The following is an 18642-nucleotide window of genomic DNA, read 5'->3' on the forward strand; positions in this document are numbered from 1 at the left end:
CGGAAACACAGGAAAATGTGGAAACAAGGCTGAAATACACAGGCAGGACGTTTCGATACTGGTGCTGTAAGGTACTGCCTGTGGCCCGTAGGTAATGTCCTGCCTGTGTATTTTGTATTTTAGCCTTGTTGCTGCATTTTCCTTCAAATATGTTAATACAATTGATATACAATGATACTGGTCAATTCAAAATTGACCATGAAACTCTAAAACTGCTCGTCTCGTTTGCTATGTTCTGTAATTTCCACTTGTATATTATTCGACTCTAACAAGAGAACATATCAACACAATACCTTTAAGTTTTCGCAGAATTTTCTTTGTATCAAGGAGAAATCATGGAAGTTCTAAAGTGTTAATGTTGAGTCGTTTTTAGTTTTAAAAGCAAAGCATTACAGGAAGTTTGCAGAATCGCGAAACCGGGATACGTGGTTTGAGAGTTTCTCCTTCATAATACTTTCCTCAATGTAATTGCCACTTGTGGCATTGATGTTCAAGAGAAAAAAACCTCTATCTTTTTTGTTACCGCAGGTTTTTGGATAAGAAACTGACACTATTTTATCAGTGTGGTGTCATGTTTGTAGATATTTGGTGGGTACTGTGATTACGGAATAAATCATTACTTAAGAGACATTGCCAAGAAGCTTTATTCTTGGCATTAAATCACAATGGATGAAGCAACTACTGGAGTCATTTTGACCTAGTGATTTTTAATAATCTTTTCCGTGCCCTCTCACTTACTTAGTTGACTTCTTCCATTCATACAGCGGATATACTTATTGAAAGTATTTTCTGCCTCCAAAGAAAGTTTCTTTGTATGTGTGTGTCCCATTAAACCCATTTAGAAATCGAGAAAATCAACAAAAATGTTTGAGTCACATGATCCTAATTTGCTGTACTTGTAATCAGACGGAGAGGCTCCATTTGAAATACTGCTGTGCCAAAGAAAAATGCTGCATGACTTTACAAACTTTGCCAACTTTCTTCCAATGATATATGGATTTCCAGGAAGGCTTGTTAACAGTTTTCTCTCAAATTTAAGATAATGGTATTCATAATTTAATCTTGTGTGACAGGAAATTTCAAGGAAGATCACTCATGACTTTTCTTTGAAACGAGCATTTTATTGGAGGGGAATTTGGCAACGCCTGAATGGTCTTACAGGGTTCTTTCTGGGAACGGCAGAAATGTCATTTGGTTTTTTCTCACATCGAAGCATTTGCCATTTTCAGTCTTTTGCATATTGGGACTCTAATTAACTTGCCAGGCAGAATAACCAACTTTTTCCTTTACAGCAACACCTAAGATATTATTATATATTCCAGTGACTATTATTCCTTTGCATCTCCACTTCAAACAAAAACATTTTATTAAAACTTGGTTTTTTGTGAAGGCACTGAAAATATTGTTTCACAAAGCAACTACACTGTCGAAAGGTAGAAAAATTAGTCCAAAAGCTCAGTGCCTTGTAGCAGTTCTCTTTTTAGTTATATTTTTCCTCTAAGAACCAAAAGCAACAAGTTTAGTAACTTCAGTTAGTCAGATGTGAAGTGGAGTTTCTGTTGGAGAGAAGAGATTAATTTTTAAAAGAGTTTTTTTTTCTCTCATATTTTCTCTCAAGGTTTTTATTTCGTCTGGTTTTGGTAGATAATTTAAAATGAGACCCTGAGCCTCCCCCCCCCCCCCTCCCTGTCAAAGAACTTGTCATGTTGAGTAAATGTTGTAAATGCTAATGTTAATTGGTTTTGTTTTGGTTGCAGGAGCAGAATGGTGTGTGATTGGGGCATGTGAGCAGACTGCCTCTTGTGCTTGTGTGCGTGTTATTGTATGTGTGTAAGTTATCTCCTTATCTGCTGCAATTCTCGTTTTCCTAATCTGTTACTTTTAATTGCATCTTTTTTAAACCTTCTTAATGTTTACTTCAATTGCTGTGAAATTTTCTGTCTCATTCTTATCAAAATTCTCAATAGAAAAGCTTTAAAACCAAAAGAGATTTTACTTCTCCCCCATGAATAATGTGCTTAACTTTTCAAAACATTTGGATTGTGGCGCTGCCTTAAATTTGTCATTAAGAGCCTGAGTTACAAACTTATTATGGACAGAGATAAGGGGAAGTCACAGAGTTAATTTAGCCATGTAGACTCTGACACTTCAGAAAATTCCAAAGAAACCTGAATGCAATCCCAAGAAAAATGACTTTTTTCCATTGCTGAAGTCACTAGTAATAAACAAGCATAGAGCGTTTGAATCCACCCCTACAAACTCAGCACATTATACTACCCTGTCTATAACAACCACAGTGAATCAGGGAAAATTAAGTATTTTTCATTCAGCATTTTTTCACAAATCTGTATTTTAAACAGGAAAATAACTTAACAAACATATTAACAAAAAATATAATTATTTAAGAGTGAAGAACAAGCACTAACACAGGACCAGTTTGTAAAATGCCATGTAATCGAGCCCATGCTAAATTTAATTTTTGTTGGAAGCCTATTTCTTGTATAGGCACTTTGCTTTGCCTTAGTTGAGTAGAAGTAGAGGTTTTTATTAGCAGATTGATGTACAACGCTCCTACTTGCATTCATGATATCAAAGTTTTATCTTCTCTTTTGCTAAATTTACCATCCCTCTAAGAAAGAAGGATCTAAAGGAACTTTTATCACACCACTGGGAACCTGGAATGCCTCTCCCATTTTTTGGTGAAACTACTCTTAATTGTGACCGCCCACAAGTAAAGAGACCTTAGTTCCTGGGACCATAAATTTAGTACTGCAATTTTTATCAAGTTGACTATTAAATTCTCATTTTAAAATTTCAGTGGAAAAGTCTTCATTTTGTTGTTACATTGTACACTCATTTTTGTACAAACAGGGAGGGTGGAGTTGCATCATAAGCAGTGACAATTTTGGAGGTTGGCAACACTGTTTTTCTTCCATTTAAATCAATTAAAAATATCGATCTTAGGTGAGGCAAGCTGTCTCACCAAGAATTGGACGTATTTCTATCAAACGGAACTATGTGCATTAAGACATGAGCCCTGAGACCCATACGAATACATGCATAACACAGCTCACATCTTAATGCAGTTTTGTTTGTCAGAAATACATCCAATTGATTGTTTTACATACTTGTAAATTGAGGAAAAACAGTGTTGCAAACTATCAAACACAGCCACTGATCATAATCCATCAAATCTCCTATCTGATCATGGCAGATTAGAACTCTAAGTAGCTTTTCTCTTAACTACATTGTTCAGAATTTTTAACTTCAAATCGCTGAGATTCTGTTTTGGTTTGAAATTTTTGGGCTGTCATGTTCAAAAAATTAGTATTGAAGAAAAGAATAAGAAAAACAGAACATGTTCTCATGTTTTTGTATCAAAAACTCCATTTTGAGTTCTTGTATATGGCTCAATTGCTCAATTTCTCCCAAATATCAATGAATTTTGCATCTCAATGATGACACCAGGATTTTAAATGCAGCTATTTTTCTGTCATGGTTAAGTTTCCTTCCATTCTCTCGGGAGGGGGGGGGGGGGGGGGTCGCTGATACTGCGCCGACTGAATCAGTATTGGCGAACTTGAATGATATTTTGCTGATTTTCTATCTCTCAGAACCGAATATATTTCTTGACAGATCTTAGTTTGCACTGAGCTCATCGAGAAGGAACCACAACAGAAGGGTTGCCTTCAAGTTTTAGTATGCATGGTTCTTTTTTGCTCAGTGCAGCCAAACTAGCTGTGCAGATTCCATTCCTTTAGTCCTTTAGTTCCCGGAACTATGTTCAGTATGGCGTGAGCCCTGTTATGCATGTATTGTTATGGGTCTCAGGGTTCATGTCTTAATGGACGTAGTTCCGTTTGGTATAAATACGTACAATTGACATGTTTGTTTGTTTTTTTCAGGTGAGTGATTGATAGGGTGACTGAAAAAATGGCCTCACTAGGTACCGAAGCAGCCAAGCTTTTGGATTTCAATGAGAAATTAAACATCAATCTGCTCGATGAAGTGGTCAACTGCATGTATCATGGTCTTGGAGAGCAGGTATAATTTGGTTTTTCTTATTTTCCTCCCTCCCTTTCTTTTTGAAGGATTGAATTCATAAACTTTTGAATGACAACTACGCCTCATGCTAGCTTTATCTCTGTTGCCCATTAGAGTGTCTAGCAACTGGGAGAGCCTGAAAATGTCAGGGAATTTTATTTTGCAAGCAATTTTTAAGTCGGTGAAATGTCAGGGAAAACACAGATTTTTCGGAAAATGTTACTCTTGCATAGATTTTCACCAAAATTTCTACTAGAATTTCTGCTGGTGTCTATTAAATTTTAAAAACGAGGCAAAAGTATCTTGTATAAGTTTAGGCACCTTATATTTACATTACATATTTTTATTACATGATTTATTTATTACATTATTATTTACATTTACATGTATGATTACATGATGTTACTAAAACATGAAACAATTCTTACTTTTATTTAATCAGTTCAAACCTGTTGAAAAATAAGGAATATTTTTCCTTTTTGTCAGGGAATAATTTTTTCCGTCTGTCAGGGAATTTGAAATTTTTCCCCGGTTTTTTGGCCGTTTTTGTCTAGGAGATTGGAGAAATGTCAAGGAATTTTTTTTTTTTTGAAAATTGCTAGACACCCTGCCTATGAATTCCTTTCCACATCCACATACTGCAACTTCCTCTCCAATTTATCTGGAATAGAATTTAATATTTTAAGTGGAATGTAAGAGTCAGTTATGCTCTTGCTTCTAATTCAGCATTTAGTTACTGAATGGAATAAAATTTCAGTAAAAGCTGGATTTACCAGAGGTGTAATTGAAAATTGCACCTCCATGTATGTATTTTATTTTTAAAATTTGGAGGTCCTGAACATTATTACTATGCTGAGATAAAGTTATTTCATTTTTTGTTCCGTCTTGAGACCTATTTTACCAGTTTTCGTATGAAATTCTAATGACTACATGGTTTCTTGTTCATAGCCTCTTTTTTCCTGAAGTAACAATGTGCATTACTTCTTGTGTTTCAGCAACGAGTTGCACAAGATGCCCTTACAACTCTGAAAAACCATCCACAAGCATGGACCCGGGTTGATTCTATCCTTGAGTATTCTAGTAACCAACAAACTAAGTACTATGCCCTTCAGATTCTCGAAGAAGTTATCAAGACTCGATGGAAAACATTGCCAAGAAATCAATGCGAAGGTGAGTAACCACATTTTTTCAAGCAGCGGCAAACACCAGACAAAGTTTAATTTTCATGAAATGCAAGTGTGCTTGTTTTCTTTCCTTACTTTACTTTCTTACTTACTTACTTATACTACACTGCTGCTTGATTTCAACCTTAATGTAGGGCGCTGTTTTCCTTTCACACCCAGAACGGGGCAACCATTTTCACCTCAAAATCTACACTTATTCAAATTCTGTTTAATTATTCATTTCTATGTAAGCTGACCAAATCTCTGTAACCCAAAATGTTTCTATTTTTGGAAGCTCTACAATTTTATACGTTCCCTGTCAATGTCTTATTGTAATTGTCCTGGTGGGCCAGAAAAGCAAACAAGCAGGTAATTAGTCAAATTTAAATGCTACAAATCATAGTTTCCGTTGAACTTTGCAACACTGGCGCTTTCTATGGCTTATGAGTGTGACTAGTATTCTACACTTAGTTGGAGGACCCACATGTAGCACCTCTATCACAAAATAGTATGATCACAAGATCCCTTTCAATATGCCATCTTTTTGACCAGTCTAGCCTGATGCAACCAACAATTAACAGTCACTATAACCGGCTTGAATAAGAATGTTTTGATGGTTGCTCATCTGATGGTCAAAGTAACTGTTCTTGCATCTGGATGTGAACTAATTAATTTATGTTATGTTGCAGGTATCAAAAAATACATTGTAGAGCTTATAATTAAAACATCTTCCGATCCAGAAACTATGGAAAGCAAAAAGATGTATTTGAATAAACTAAATATGATTTTAGTCCAGGTAAAGTCATTGCTACAGCCTTTGCTTTTTTTCTATTTCCATCAAATGAAAAACTGAACCACTTGGTGTCATATCCATTTTTTTTACATTGATTTTCCAGGGCTACAGCATTTATAGAGGAGACCTGTATCTGTGTGCTTAGATCAGGTTTCTGAATAATAGAATTTATTCTAAGATTCTGGAACCTTCATGGGGAGGAGGCGCTTGTTCTAAGGAAACTTTTAGATCAACTGGAGTATTTTTGATAAACTCTTTTGGACTTTTTGACGAGCCACCCAGTCTCTGGTCAAATCTCCTGCACAGCCATTTGCTATTTAGAAATGACTGTTTCAGTTGCAGTCTGTTTCTAACTAATTATCTCTGATCATTCGAAAATAATTAGGCAGTGTTTCTCAGAAGGGAACCATGTGACATCAGGCGTCACTAAATTTCACCTGACAATTTTTGTTCAATTCAAAGACAAAGTTTGTACCAATTCAGCAGAAATTTTAAGATAATTTTCTCTGGGGTGTGAAGATAGCTTCTCAAAATTTCCGAGGAAGTCTGCACAGATGATCTTTATTACTTAAATGCATTTTCTAATAAATTTTAGTGACAGCAGATGCCACTTATGATCAAATACTTTAAAAGTACCAGGCTAGGTCAAAGGTTAAATTTTATTTTAAAGATGCCCCTCAGTTCCCTCTCAAGAAATGCCACCTATTTGGTGTCTAGTTTTTTTTTCGCTGGTGGTTCAATCTCCTCTGGATGCCCAATACATGAAGGATTTTGTTTTTTTTTTCAACCTTTGTGTGGCATTGCTCCAATGTTCTTTTCATTTTCGTGTTTTTCTAATTATCTTTTATTGGTCCTGTGTCCCAGGTGTTAAAACGAGAATGGCCGAAAAATTGGGAGTCTTTCATTCCAGACATTGTAGGAGCCAGCAAAACAAGTGAAAGTCTTTGTCAGAACAATATGGTGATTCTGAAATTGTTAAGTGAGGAAGTTTTCGATTTTTCATCTGGACAGATGACTCAAACCAAAGCGAAGCATTTGAAAGATAGCATGTGCTCAGAGTTCTCACAGATTTTTACTCTCTGCCAATTTGTCTTGGTAAGTAACTTGAAACAGCCAGTTTAAAGTCACACTACTCTATTAAAATATCTTCTAGCATGATCTTAAAGAAGCTTAAATTTTTATGTTTTATTTCTTTCCACTTAATAGCATCTTTGAGTCAAAGGTAATGTAAAAACAGGGAGTACCTATTGTAAAAAAAAAAAAAAAAAAATGCTATTTTTTTTTTTTTTAGCAAACCAGTGGAGAAAGTAATGAACCAGACAACCACATTGTTGTATTATTCAAAAATAACATTTTCTGCTGACTTTTTTTTTTAAATGTGCCCATCAAAACCTTATTGATTGTTCAGCATCGAACATTATTTAGGCTATGTGTAATTTGTTCAGCATCCAAGTATTTCCACTGTAAATTCCAATTCAAGCCTGGAAGGTCGCTAACTCACTGATGCCTCTTAGAGAGAAATCGTGGGCTCTGAAGGTTAGGAGAGAAAAGCGTACATAGAGAGTATTTTATGACAAGAATTGCAGCAGAAGGACTATGCATGGAAGAAATTAGGTGCCTCCTAAATTTAGAGATTATTTGATATGATGCTCCTTGCGACCTCCTGAGTAAGATGAGCGTTTAAAATCAATCTTTCTTTGTGCCTATCTTGAGAAAATTGGGTCTGAAAAATGCTGTTTTCAGCATTACAACACGTGCTATCTTACAGAGAGGTGGCGCTGTCACTGAGTGAAAGACGCCAAGCCTTTTGTTTTGAGTTGAGTTAGCGCTCTCTCTTCTTTCTGCGGCCGGTGCGAGATGAGGAAGCAGGAGCTCGCTCCTTGATTACCTACAATTTCCAGGGCGTGAAACAGCCAAAAAATACACTTTCGGTCAGATTTTCTGAAGATTGGCGCGGAGAAAGTGTATAAGCTCCTATTTCTTGGGAGATGGTAAGGAACAGCACACCAAAAAATCTCGAAATTCAGCCTGCGCCGAATTTCTCATTATTTCGTGCATAGTTCTTTGAATTCCATTACCTAATGGTCACTCAATTGATACATCAATAATCTCTGGTCTGCTGAGAACTACAAGCTGAGTGCTTACTCCATTTGCTCCAGCAAGTAACTTTGATCTCAGATATAGTGAGGCTCCTCTTCCTTTGAGTTTTCAGACAAGTAAAACACAACATTACATGTTTTCGCTGAACATTTTTTATAGAAATATATTCTTACAACAGCAAGCTCCGAAATAAACTTTTATGCGAAATCTTTATAAAAGCTTTTGACATTGATCAAATGGATAAATAGAATGCACAAATGACCTTCGTATTTTGCTTTTATACTAATATCATTTGCAAATACTTTCTTTCCAAGTTTATCTAGGAACCCGTTGTTCTAAATGAATTGACTGATGTTTGAAATTATTTCTCAGAATTAACATGTAATGTATTTCCTCGATTTATACCATGCCAAGAGGTCCTTTTGTTTGCCCTAAGCGCTGTGTGTATCATTCCAAGTGGCTGTATTCTATTTATTCTAATGTCGTTTGATACCTTTTTGTTCAAATACTAATTGCCCACTTTCTCTGTTTTGTTCAGCATAACTCTGAAAATGCATCCTTAGTAAATGCAACCCTGGAAACATTATTAAGGTTTCTCAATTGGATTCCGTTAGGATACATTTTTGAAACAGACCTTATCAAAAGTTTAATTTTTAAGGTATGTATCCTTGTGATTTTTATTATGCCTTTGATTCATCAACTACATGATCTTTCATCATTTGGGCTCCTCTCATGTCTTTGAAAAGTAAGGGGAAAAACCAATCATAAAGTAGTGTCTGCGGCTCATAAAAAGAACATTAGAAGGAACTTGTAGTCGTTGACCTGTAGGTTTAGACACCATTGTCTCTGAACATGTTAAAGATTCAATGACAAAAGTGGTTGCCATTTATGACTGCCAGGGCACAACACATTTCTGCCAATCACAGATCAAAACAGTGCCTGAGTGGGGCTCAATATTGGTTAAACTCTATGTAACATAGTTTTGTTGTTGTATTTAAGTGCAGTCAAACCTCACTGAGTCAGAATGCATCAGGACCAAGGGTTCATTCTGACTTGGCGGGGTTTCCAAGTTAAACAGATTTTGGATTGATAAAACGAAAAAACGGGACCAAGTCGTCATCACTGAGATAACTCTGTTTCTGACTCATGACAGGTTTCAACTTAGTTAGGTTTAACTGTGGTTGTATTATTATCTGCAAATCGATGGTGAAACTGCATTAATGCATATCTCAGTTTGTGACATTGTTGACTTCCTGTCACTCTTTATTTTTTAAATGGAAAAATACTCAACATCTTCTCTCAAGGGTGCTAAATCATGCGATCTACAAAAAATGACAAAATGACACTGAATTTTTTTTCAGGAAGTAGTCCATTGAGTGTTCAATCTTTTCGACTTTGTAAGAGAAGTTAAGTCATCACTTATTAAAATGTGGGAAAGGAAGGAAATTTTTCAGAAGTGAGTGAGGAGAAAGATAAGGATTAAGTTGAATGTCCAGCCGATTGGGACGTTTCGTACCCCTGGTTTGCTTAAAGATCTCCCTCACCTTTCCTCTCTGTGTAATAATGATAATTTTAAACAATAACATTGATCTTCTCTTCTTTGGTAACCAAAAATGGTCAGAAGAGATTTTGAAGCACTGTAGGCAAGGTATGAGTTCTTGCTGTTTCAGTTTCCAAGTATATTTACTAATTATTTTAATACTAATAATTTTATGTTCTGTTTCTGTTTGTTTAGTTCCTTAATGTACCTTTGTTTCGAAATGTGACAATGAAATGTCTAACCGAAATTGCTGCAGTCAAGCATCTAATGTATGCTGATGTCACCGTCAGCATGTTTCTTGAAACGATGAAAGAACTGGAAAAGGTATGATTATGATTTCATCCGGTGATTAAAGCAACCATTAATGTACATTAGTGATTCATGGGAACATGATTTTGAGAAGAGCTTTACTGCATCTCTAATCACTTTTTCGATGTCAGAAAAGTAATATGAGATTTGAGGCAGTTTGTTATTTACGTATTGACCTCTGAACTTTCTGTCAGAGAGCAAATTTGAATTCCAGTCAACTTTAAAATTTCTTCACCGAGCTAAGCTAGATTGAATGAACAATGAGGATAAACACCTGCCATTATTTTAGGTACATCGGGAAATTCATTTTGTGAGAAAAGTGAGAAAGGGACAAATCCATCATATTTTTTTCAGTAAATGCATCATATTATGTATCTGTTGCAGACTAATAGCAAATCAGGCATTTTGTTAAATGCTTTGGGAAATAGTCAAATGCTCTTACTTAAAAAAATGATTTTCTGATTCTGTCGCTAATTTTATATAAAACAGTTATTTTCTTACCTAGGAAATAAGTTTCTGTAAAAATTAGTGTCCTACATTTGTGAATAAATTAGATGTAGTCTAGCATATTATAAAATTCAGAATTATTAAAATGCTGATGGTTAAATTGAATGAGGAGCATTTGAAGAGCAAAATACAAGAAAAGTTTGGAGATTTGATTTTCGCTCACATTCAAAACATTGAAAACTTCAGAGCTCTTCATCAAAATCATACAAGACTTCATAAAGCATCAAAATTTGACTATCTGCCCAGGCATTTGGATTCGACTGTTTGTCTTTAGTGACTATCTCAAGGGTAGAGAAAAATAGAAGGATGAACATCCTTCCATCTGCGATAAAGATACACTGTACCAGAAAAAACTGACATCTTCATTTTGTGAATGAGAATACGATTTTTTCTAAAAATTCTACTTAATTCGTGTTTTAATGTGTTTTTGCAGATGTTACCACCAACTACAAACATCCGAGAAGCGTACGCGAAAGGTCAAGATCAAGAACAGCACTTCGTTCAGAATCTTGCCATGTTCTTGTGCACGTTCCTCAAGGAGCACGGCTCTCTGATCGAGAGGAAGGGACTCAACGATGAACTTACAACCGTAAGTCAATCACATGAAGTAACCCATCTTCTCTGCCTGCCCATGTCTTATAGAAGTAGAAATCTCTGTAGGGTCAAAGTTTTGCCAGTTTAGGTCTCATCAAGTACTCCTTTATTTTTTTTTTCATGCGAAGGCTTGTTACAAATATCGCGAATAGCTTGAAAAAAATTCTTTGCTTGTTTAAATGATCAATGGATTGGGCTGCATTTCAAAGAAACAAACCAAGTCACATTATGATCAAACCCAGAAGAAGAGGTTTGAGGTTGCTTTTCTTTGCAAGAAAAACTGTTCGAAATAAAGATCAACAGGTTTTTGGATTTGAAATAATTTTTCCCGGCACTTAATCTCTGACAGGTGATTTTGAGCTTGTTTACCAGAAAAATACCACTCTATACCTATTTTTACTAAAATGTGACTTTGTGCCTATCTGTTAATTTCAATTCAAATGTCAATATCTGTTGATTTCATGCAGTGATGGTTTCAAAACTACCACAAAAACTTTTCGTTCGTTTCAAAATATTAATTGTGCCCTTAGTCCCTAAAAGTCCAAATTTTGTTCCTTTGTTAAGTTAGGAATTCAAACTTTTAACGGTTTTCCTATTTTTCTTTGAAGTCAGAGTTTTCCTGGAAAAGCTTTAAAAGTCGGTCTGTCTGAAATAATTTTCTTCAGCAATACTTTCCATGAAATTAATTTCTTTTATTATCTCCATTCATGACTAAGGTCTTTTTCATTTCATTTTTCTCCAGGCATTGCATTATTTAATTATGATATCTGAAGTGGAAGAAGTTGAGATATTCAAGATTTGTCTAGAATACTGGAATGCCCTCGCAATTGAGCTCTACCGCGAAGATTTTAGTTTCCCTCATTTTAGAAGGGACATCTATCCTCCAGTTCTAACCAAAGTAAGTATTTTGTATTGTCCTCTGAATATTAATTTACATTTCTATGTTATTCCACTTTTTTTTTTTCTTTTCTATTTACTAGGGTTTGTAATGCTTTGGCAAGTCCTCCAATGTGTTTGCATTATTTTTGGGATTTTCAAATCCTTGAATATCCTTGACTTTTGGGACAGTGCCCTAATTTACTTGAATGTCATTTAATTTTAATTATGCTGCTTTTTCAATTATGACCATTTGAAAAAAATAGATTTTTTCCTTTTCTTATGAAGTTCTCCTTAATGTCAAATAATTTCCTCTCTCGACATGTATTTGCATTTTGGTGTATTATTGTCGAAGAAGCAAGGTACAAGAAGAGAAAACATCCATCGCTTTAAAAAAATTTTCTAAAGATTTCAACCGTTTTTGGTACATTCTTTGAAGCACTTGAAATTTTTATTAAAAGTACATAAATTATCCTTGTAAGCCCTTGATTTTGGTCTTAAAAAGCTGCCATGAATTCTGTTTGAGTAATCATTAAGGGTAAGCACTCTCCATCAGTAATGTGTACTTTGGAAGGGCGCTGAGTACTCAGTTCCAATCCATCTGCGGCCCAATTATTGAAACTTTGTCAGCCCGACACGACAAGACATAAACCTATCTTAAACAATAAACATGCAATATATCGCATTTCGATGTCTTGTCAGGCTACTTTAAACTTCCAATAATCGGCCTGCAGCTCACTATTTTCTATGAATACAATTTTTCTTCCCTACATAGCCTTTTTGAGGTACTAGTTTTTAATGAACAAGTAATCTCACTGTTGTTTAACAAATTGTTACTCAACTCCGTATAGTAGAAGGCTTATATAAATCTCCGTGATAACAGGTATGCACTCAAGTTAAGGGTAACGAGAGCATGTATTAACTCACGGACATTTTTATTCTACATAGACTCCCTGTAAAAAGGGTCCAAGACTAAGGAATTATTTTCCATGCTAAGCTGCAATTCTCAGATTAGCTCCCTGAAAGACCTCTCATTTCTATGGTGTCTCTGATTAAAATGAAAACTGATTGAAAATAAAAGAGCGTGTCGGTGATCTTGCGAAAAAAGGAAAAGTTTCCTTGTCTGTCGCACTACTCATATCTAAGAGTTAGAAATGTAGAAAGATTGATTTATCTTCCAAGTTGGATTAATTCTATTAATGTTTGTTGATTACCTTTTTTTGTATTTTTCCACTTTTGTTTCCCTGTCCATTTCATGCATTGTCTACTGTTATCTTTTAGGTGAGGTATATTATGATAAGTCGTATGGCCAAGCCAGAGGAAGTGTTAGTGGTTGAAAATGAGAATGGAGAAGTGGTGCGAGAGTTCATGAAAGATACAGATGCGATCAACCTGTACAAAAACATGCGAGAGACACTCGTCTACCTAACCCATTTAGATTGTGTGGACACTGAGCGTGTCATGACGGAGAAACTTCAGAACCAAGTCACAGGCACTGAATGGTCCTGGAAGAACTTAAATACTGTGAGTACTCTTTTATCCTCTCCTTTTCTCCAACAAGAATTGATATCAAGTTCTCAGAAAATTGACCTTATGAATCTTCAATAATCCCAATCAGGATCGCCAAGTCCTTTTGGGAGTCTCTTAGTCTGATGAAATTTAGTTTCCCTCTAATTTCAGACTTGATGAGCTCCAGAGAAGAAAGTCCACTGCGTAAACATTGGCTAGTCTGGTTGAGGATCATTATTATTCAATAAAACGTTCTTGACAATCCCCTGCGAGCCGATTATTGAAAGTTGAAGGCAGCCGGTGAGACATCAAAATGCGACATTTTGCATGGTTAAGATAGGGCTATGTCATATCTTGTCATGCCGACACAGTTTCAATAATTGGGCCGCTGATCACAATGATCTTTTAAAATAAGACTTTCTATGCAAGGCCAGTTTGGCTCTAATTCTTCAGCAAACAGGCTTTACTGAAAAAAGGGACTTACTGATGTAGGCAGAAAAAGGCTCAAAGTAATGATCAAGAGGTTTTGATAGATTTCTTAAAAATGCCTGATGGGGTCTGCAAATTTTGCCGGACAGGGCTTCTGCAGGACTCTTTTAGTTAAACTGAAGAGGGCAATCGTTGTATGGCCTATGCAGTCAGCATCCCTGTTTCTTTGTGCCGATTTCAAGAATAGTGAAGCTGAAAAGTGAATTTATTACTTTTTCACACTGTTTATTCATATCACACTGCCGCTATTTCGGACGTGTGGAGTTTTTTGTTCTGAGGCGATGGCTGCTGAAGCTGTCTTATCTAAGAAGGAAAGTAAAGTTCTCCTTAATCACAAACATTTCCAAGCAGTAATGCATTTTAAATTTCCAAAAAATTCATTTTTCAGCTCTGCTTTACTTGTATTTGGCATTTATGAACTTCAGTTTACAAGTTCATCGGCTTAAAAGATTGTAAAAACTGTAATATCCAATAATGAGGAAATTTAGCCGATGTTAAATCCTTGGATTTTCCTCAAGGCTCATGATACAATTTGCATGACGGTCAAAAGTAAATAACAGCCAACTCATTTGATGTGAGTTCTCTCAATTTCTTGTACCTAATTGCGAATGTAACATCAATGTCTAATGATTGAAATGTGATAGAGTTTTATGAGTATATATAAACTTATGAGAAGTTAGGTTTCTGTTTAAGTTGGATTTATTAATGATAACCGTAGATATAATGAGTGAGTAATGCAGCCACTAAATCTGTCTGAAAGGAATTGTAACTTATCGAATGCAGCTGATCATTTGTTTTTGTTGTTCACAGCTATGTTGGGCCATAGGTAGCATATCAGGTGCAATGCACGAAGAGGATGAGAAACGGTTTCTGGTGACAGTAATCAAAGATCTACTTGGTCTGTGTGAACAGAAGAAGGGCAAAGATAATAAAGCAATCATTGCTTCAAATATTATGTATGTTGTTGGTCAGTATCCGAGATTTCTCAGAGCGCACTGGAAGTTCCTTAAAACAGTTGTCAACAAACTCTTTGAGTTCATGCACGGTAAGGAGCTTTTCTGAAGAATATTTTAAAAACCGCTTTGTTTTAATACCTCCTTAGAATCAAAAGAATAAGTGTCTCAAAAATGCAAAAAGTTCCAAGCCCTCCCCCAAACTCAAGTGTCCTCTATTTTTACGAAAAATTATTATTACCCATAAAAAAATCCTTTTGGGTAAATAAAGCGGAATTTTTCAATGTAACTGCATCATTTTTTTTTAAGTGTCGTATACAGCGAAGTTTAACCAATCAAGCAAGGAGAGGGAAGTTCATGTGCACAAACAGTTTTCAATGAAGAGATAGTGTCCGTAAAAATTAAGTGATAAGTTAAAAACAATTTTTAAAAGCTTCTTTGGTTGCCTTTAAACATCCTCTTTACGGGAGTAACACCCCTTTAAGATTAATTCAAATCAGATATAGGAAACATTTCTTGCATGATGAAACGCAAGACAACAAGCACATTGCCCAAGAGACTTCAGAAATTTAAGAGTTCTAGTCAATTGGGCGTATACTAATTTAAGTTTACTTTGATAATAGGTTGTTGTTTTGTTATGTGGCAGCATAATAAAAACTCAACGTAGAAACATGACTGTTTTGACTGAACGAATACATTGTCGTTAAGACTAGTTTTGCAATTAACAATTGAAAATACATTGCCAAACAGCTTTTACTATCAAAGAACGAGCACCTTTTATCACAATCATTGATCTGGCCAAAAATAATAAAAATAGAATCCTCTCATCTGTAGGTATCCAGAATGTTACACATTTGAGGTCCAGTCATGCTGATCGTCTCTTGTGGTTTTTTTTTTTTTTTAGAAACTCATGATGGTGTACAAGACATGGCGTGTGATACATTCATCAAGATTGCGCAGAAGTGTAAGCGGCATTTTGTTTTGGTTCAAGTAGGCGAAGCCATGCCGTTTGTTGAGGAAATTTTGAGCACCATCAGTACTATCATTTGTGATTTACAGCCACAACAGGTATTGACAACAGACATTGCTCGTCCATAAATTATTACACTCAATATTTCCCTAGTAATGCTGAATGTATTTTAAGTTTTTAATTTTTCCTCCCTTATTTTATTAGCTCTAGCAGCAATACGAAGAATATGTATCTGTATAAGTTGTTCTTTCTTTATCTCCTACAATCATTACATATACAGTGGAGCCCGTATATAACGAACTCGCTTTTAACGAAGTTTCGGATATAACGAAGTAATTTTAATTTTTCTAGTGCCTCCATATACACTCAATAGTAGAAAAGCCCGCTTTTAACAAAGTCTCGGTGGCGGCACCTCGCGTATAACAAAGTAATTCGATGTCATTTCCACTTTTGTGTCCGGTATTTTCTGCTCTCTTGACGAATTCTGCTCGCTTGCAGTAATCTGTGTGGTAGTTGCGGAGTCACAAAGTTACGGATAAAATAGAATGAGCGATAACAAAGTGAGCGCTCACTGCGCAGCCCGCCGCGCATGTCTCACACCTCACTCTCTCACACTTGCACGCGTCTGTGATGGAGGGGAGGGGGGAGTCCGGCAGCGCGCCGATTCATCCCACGTCCCCAGTTAGCAGGATTCATCTCTGTCATTTTTCTCCAGGAGCCTCTCCAGAAAGCTTTCCGGGAGAGACGTTGTATTCGCGTTTGAGAGGATTTTTGGAGACGAATCCTGGAAGCAGGTGGGACCCAGATTCCACCGTTACTCGTAACCAGGTTTTATGCAACTCCTGTAGCGTTTCATGGAGTTGGGTCCTACACCGCGAGGAGTGCTATCGTCGAGCGTTTCGCAGAGCTGCCGCACGTGAGCGCCCGAGCGCCTCGTTGACATCGGCCATTTGCGTAGGTTAGGGTTTGTCCGTTTCTTTATACAATTTATCAGTCCGCTTTTAACGAAGTTCCGGCTCTAACGAAGTTTATCTGGGAACCGTGAACTTCGTTATATATGGGCCCCACTGTATATTAAATTTTAATTTAGTATTAGATAATCAGTTGTGTCAAATCAATCATCTTGGAAGGAAGGATATAGTCTGTAATTAAAGAAATATTCCAATGTTCAATTTAATCAAGGACTGATCACTAAATTTTGTTGTTTATGTTGCAATCCTACTCCTTAAAGCATTGATCTGAGACATTTTGTCGTAATTTTTTGCTATTGGAAAACAAGCCCAAAAACTATGGTGCCTTTAATTCATCAAACGTCCTGGCACAAATTAAATTTTCAACAAGAGAAACTCTAATACATTGATATAAGAGGTATGAAAGAACACATTTGAACAAGAAGGCATGCGAGGCTAATTCTTTATTATCTTCAAATTTTCCAGATTCACACATTTTATGAAGCTGTTGGTTTGATGATCAGTGCACAAACTAACACAGTCCAGCAAGAAGTGTTGATAGAAAAGTATATGTCTTTGCCAAACACTGTATGGGATGACATTATCAGTCGTGCAGCAACAAATGTGGACATTTTGAAAGATATCGAAGTGATCAAACAGCTCGTGAATATTCTCAAAACAAACGTCAGAGCGTGCAAAGCTTTAGGACAACCCTATTTCCTTCAGGTACTTTTTGTTTTATTATTTAATATTTTTCTTTTAAACCGTAAGTAAATAAGAAATTTGTGACACATGAATATGTATATTGGCTGGGTCTGTTTCCCTCCCTGTCTCTGTTTAGTGTCAGTGTTCCTATTGGAAGATCCAGTCTTATGACTTGATCCGCCAATGGGAGAGCTTGGCACTAGAGGGAGAGAGGGATGGTTCAGAGAGACATCATTTTTGCATTTTCTTTCTCTTGTGCGGTCATGCGGCTCTTATTCATCCAAATTGTGAGTATATTTTCTAGTGTTCAAGTAGTTGTAGAGTGTTTGAGCCGGTCGGTCAATCTCCTGATGTTCCCTAAAGTTTTTGGTGTCTTTCTTTCGTTGCTCAGTGAAAGGAGCAACAAAAGAAAGACACCAAAAACTTGTCTCAAAATCTTCCCTAAATTTGATTAACTTTAGTCCGTATAATTTACTTCTTGTTCGTTTTTCATTCCTCTCTTAAGTTACTATCTGGTATTTTTATTTCAGAATTTTAAAATAACACTCCGAATTATTTAAAAAAAGACATAAGACAGATATCATCTTGGTTTTGTCCAACTTTTTCAATGTCATCTATGGTCCCTAATGTTCTGTACCTTCAAACATGTAAATCCATGAAGCTCCAGAAACTTTGATTAGCATAGATAACTGATGGTAGTGGTCCCCTCAAAATTATTAGGGCTGTCCATACCTTGAATTTTTGGTCCGAACCATACTTTGGAAAGGTTCCGGAACACAAACTAAACCTTTTAATTTTTTACCTTTAATAAAAGGTTTTCATATACACGAAAATGAAGAAACTCCGTCCATGTGAGCCAAGCGTTTGGTGTTCTTTATTGATTGAACTGTCTGGATTGTCTGAGAAAAATTTTGGTTTGTTTTATTAAACATTCTGTTCTTACTACCAAACCTTTTCTTCCACCTTGGCTCAATGCTAAAGTTTGATCTCATGATTCAAACGTCCAATGATGTGATCAGAATTTTTCCTTGATAAACGGAATAGCTCAATGAGTGTGGAACACCAAACATTCAGACTTTCACATTTTTATCTTCAATGCACCCAGATTTTGCTTTAAATGTGAAAAATTCTTCATCAAAT

The 18642-nt window shown here is 35.9% G+C and overlaps 1 protein-coding gene across 4 annotated transcripts in view; it reads left to right on the forward strand.

The window, feature by feature from the left end:
- The window catches only part of emb (exportin-1 emb), a 31741-nt gene that overhangs the window by 2465 nt on the left and 10634 nt on the right, over positions 1 to 18642 (forward strand). For 3 of the 4 annotated variants that reach the window (XM_019044286.2, XM_019044287.2, XM_072302799.1), the window contains exons 2-14: positions 1758 to 1830; positions 3906 to 4044; positions 5040 to 5214; positions 5897 to 6003; positions 6865 to 7095; positions 8639 to 8758; positions 9836 to 9964; positions 10890 to 11045; positions 11793 to 11948; positions 13208 to 13450; positions 14735 to 14969; positions 15782 to 15945; positions 17284 to 17523. In XM_019044286.2, the coding sequence (XP_018899831.1) occupies positions 3934 to 4044; positions 5040 to 5214; positions 5897 to 6003; positions 6865 to 7095; positions 8639 to 8758; positions 9836 to 9964; positions 10890 to 11045; positions 11793 to 11948; positions 13208 to 13450; positions 14735 to 14969; positions 15782 to 15945; positions 17284 to 17523 (2067 nt within the window). In that variant the 5' untranslated portion in view covers positions 1758 to 1830; positions 3906 to 3933. The remainder of the gene's footprint in view (positions 1 to 1757; positions 1831 to 3905; positions 4045 to 5039; positions 5215 to 5896; positions 6004 to 6864; positions 7096 to 8638; positions 8759 to 9835; positions 9965 to 10889; positions 11046 to 11792; positions 11949 to 13207; positions 13451 to 14734; positions 14970 to 15781; positions 15946 to 17283; positions 17524 to 18642) is intronic. The other variant, XM_019044288.2, reaches the window with a different exon arrangement.

Source organism: Bemisia tabaci, chromosome 7, assembly GCF_918797505.1.
Source record: "Bemisia tabaci chromosome 7, PGI_BMITA_v3".
Classification (NCBI taxonomy): domain Eukaryota; kingdom Metazoa; phylum Arthropoda; class Insecta; order Hemiptera; family Aleyrodidae; genus Bemisia; species Bemisia tabaci.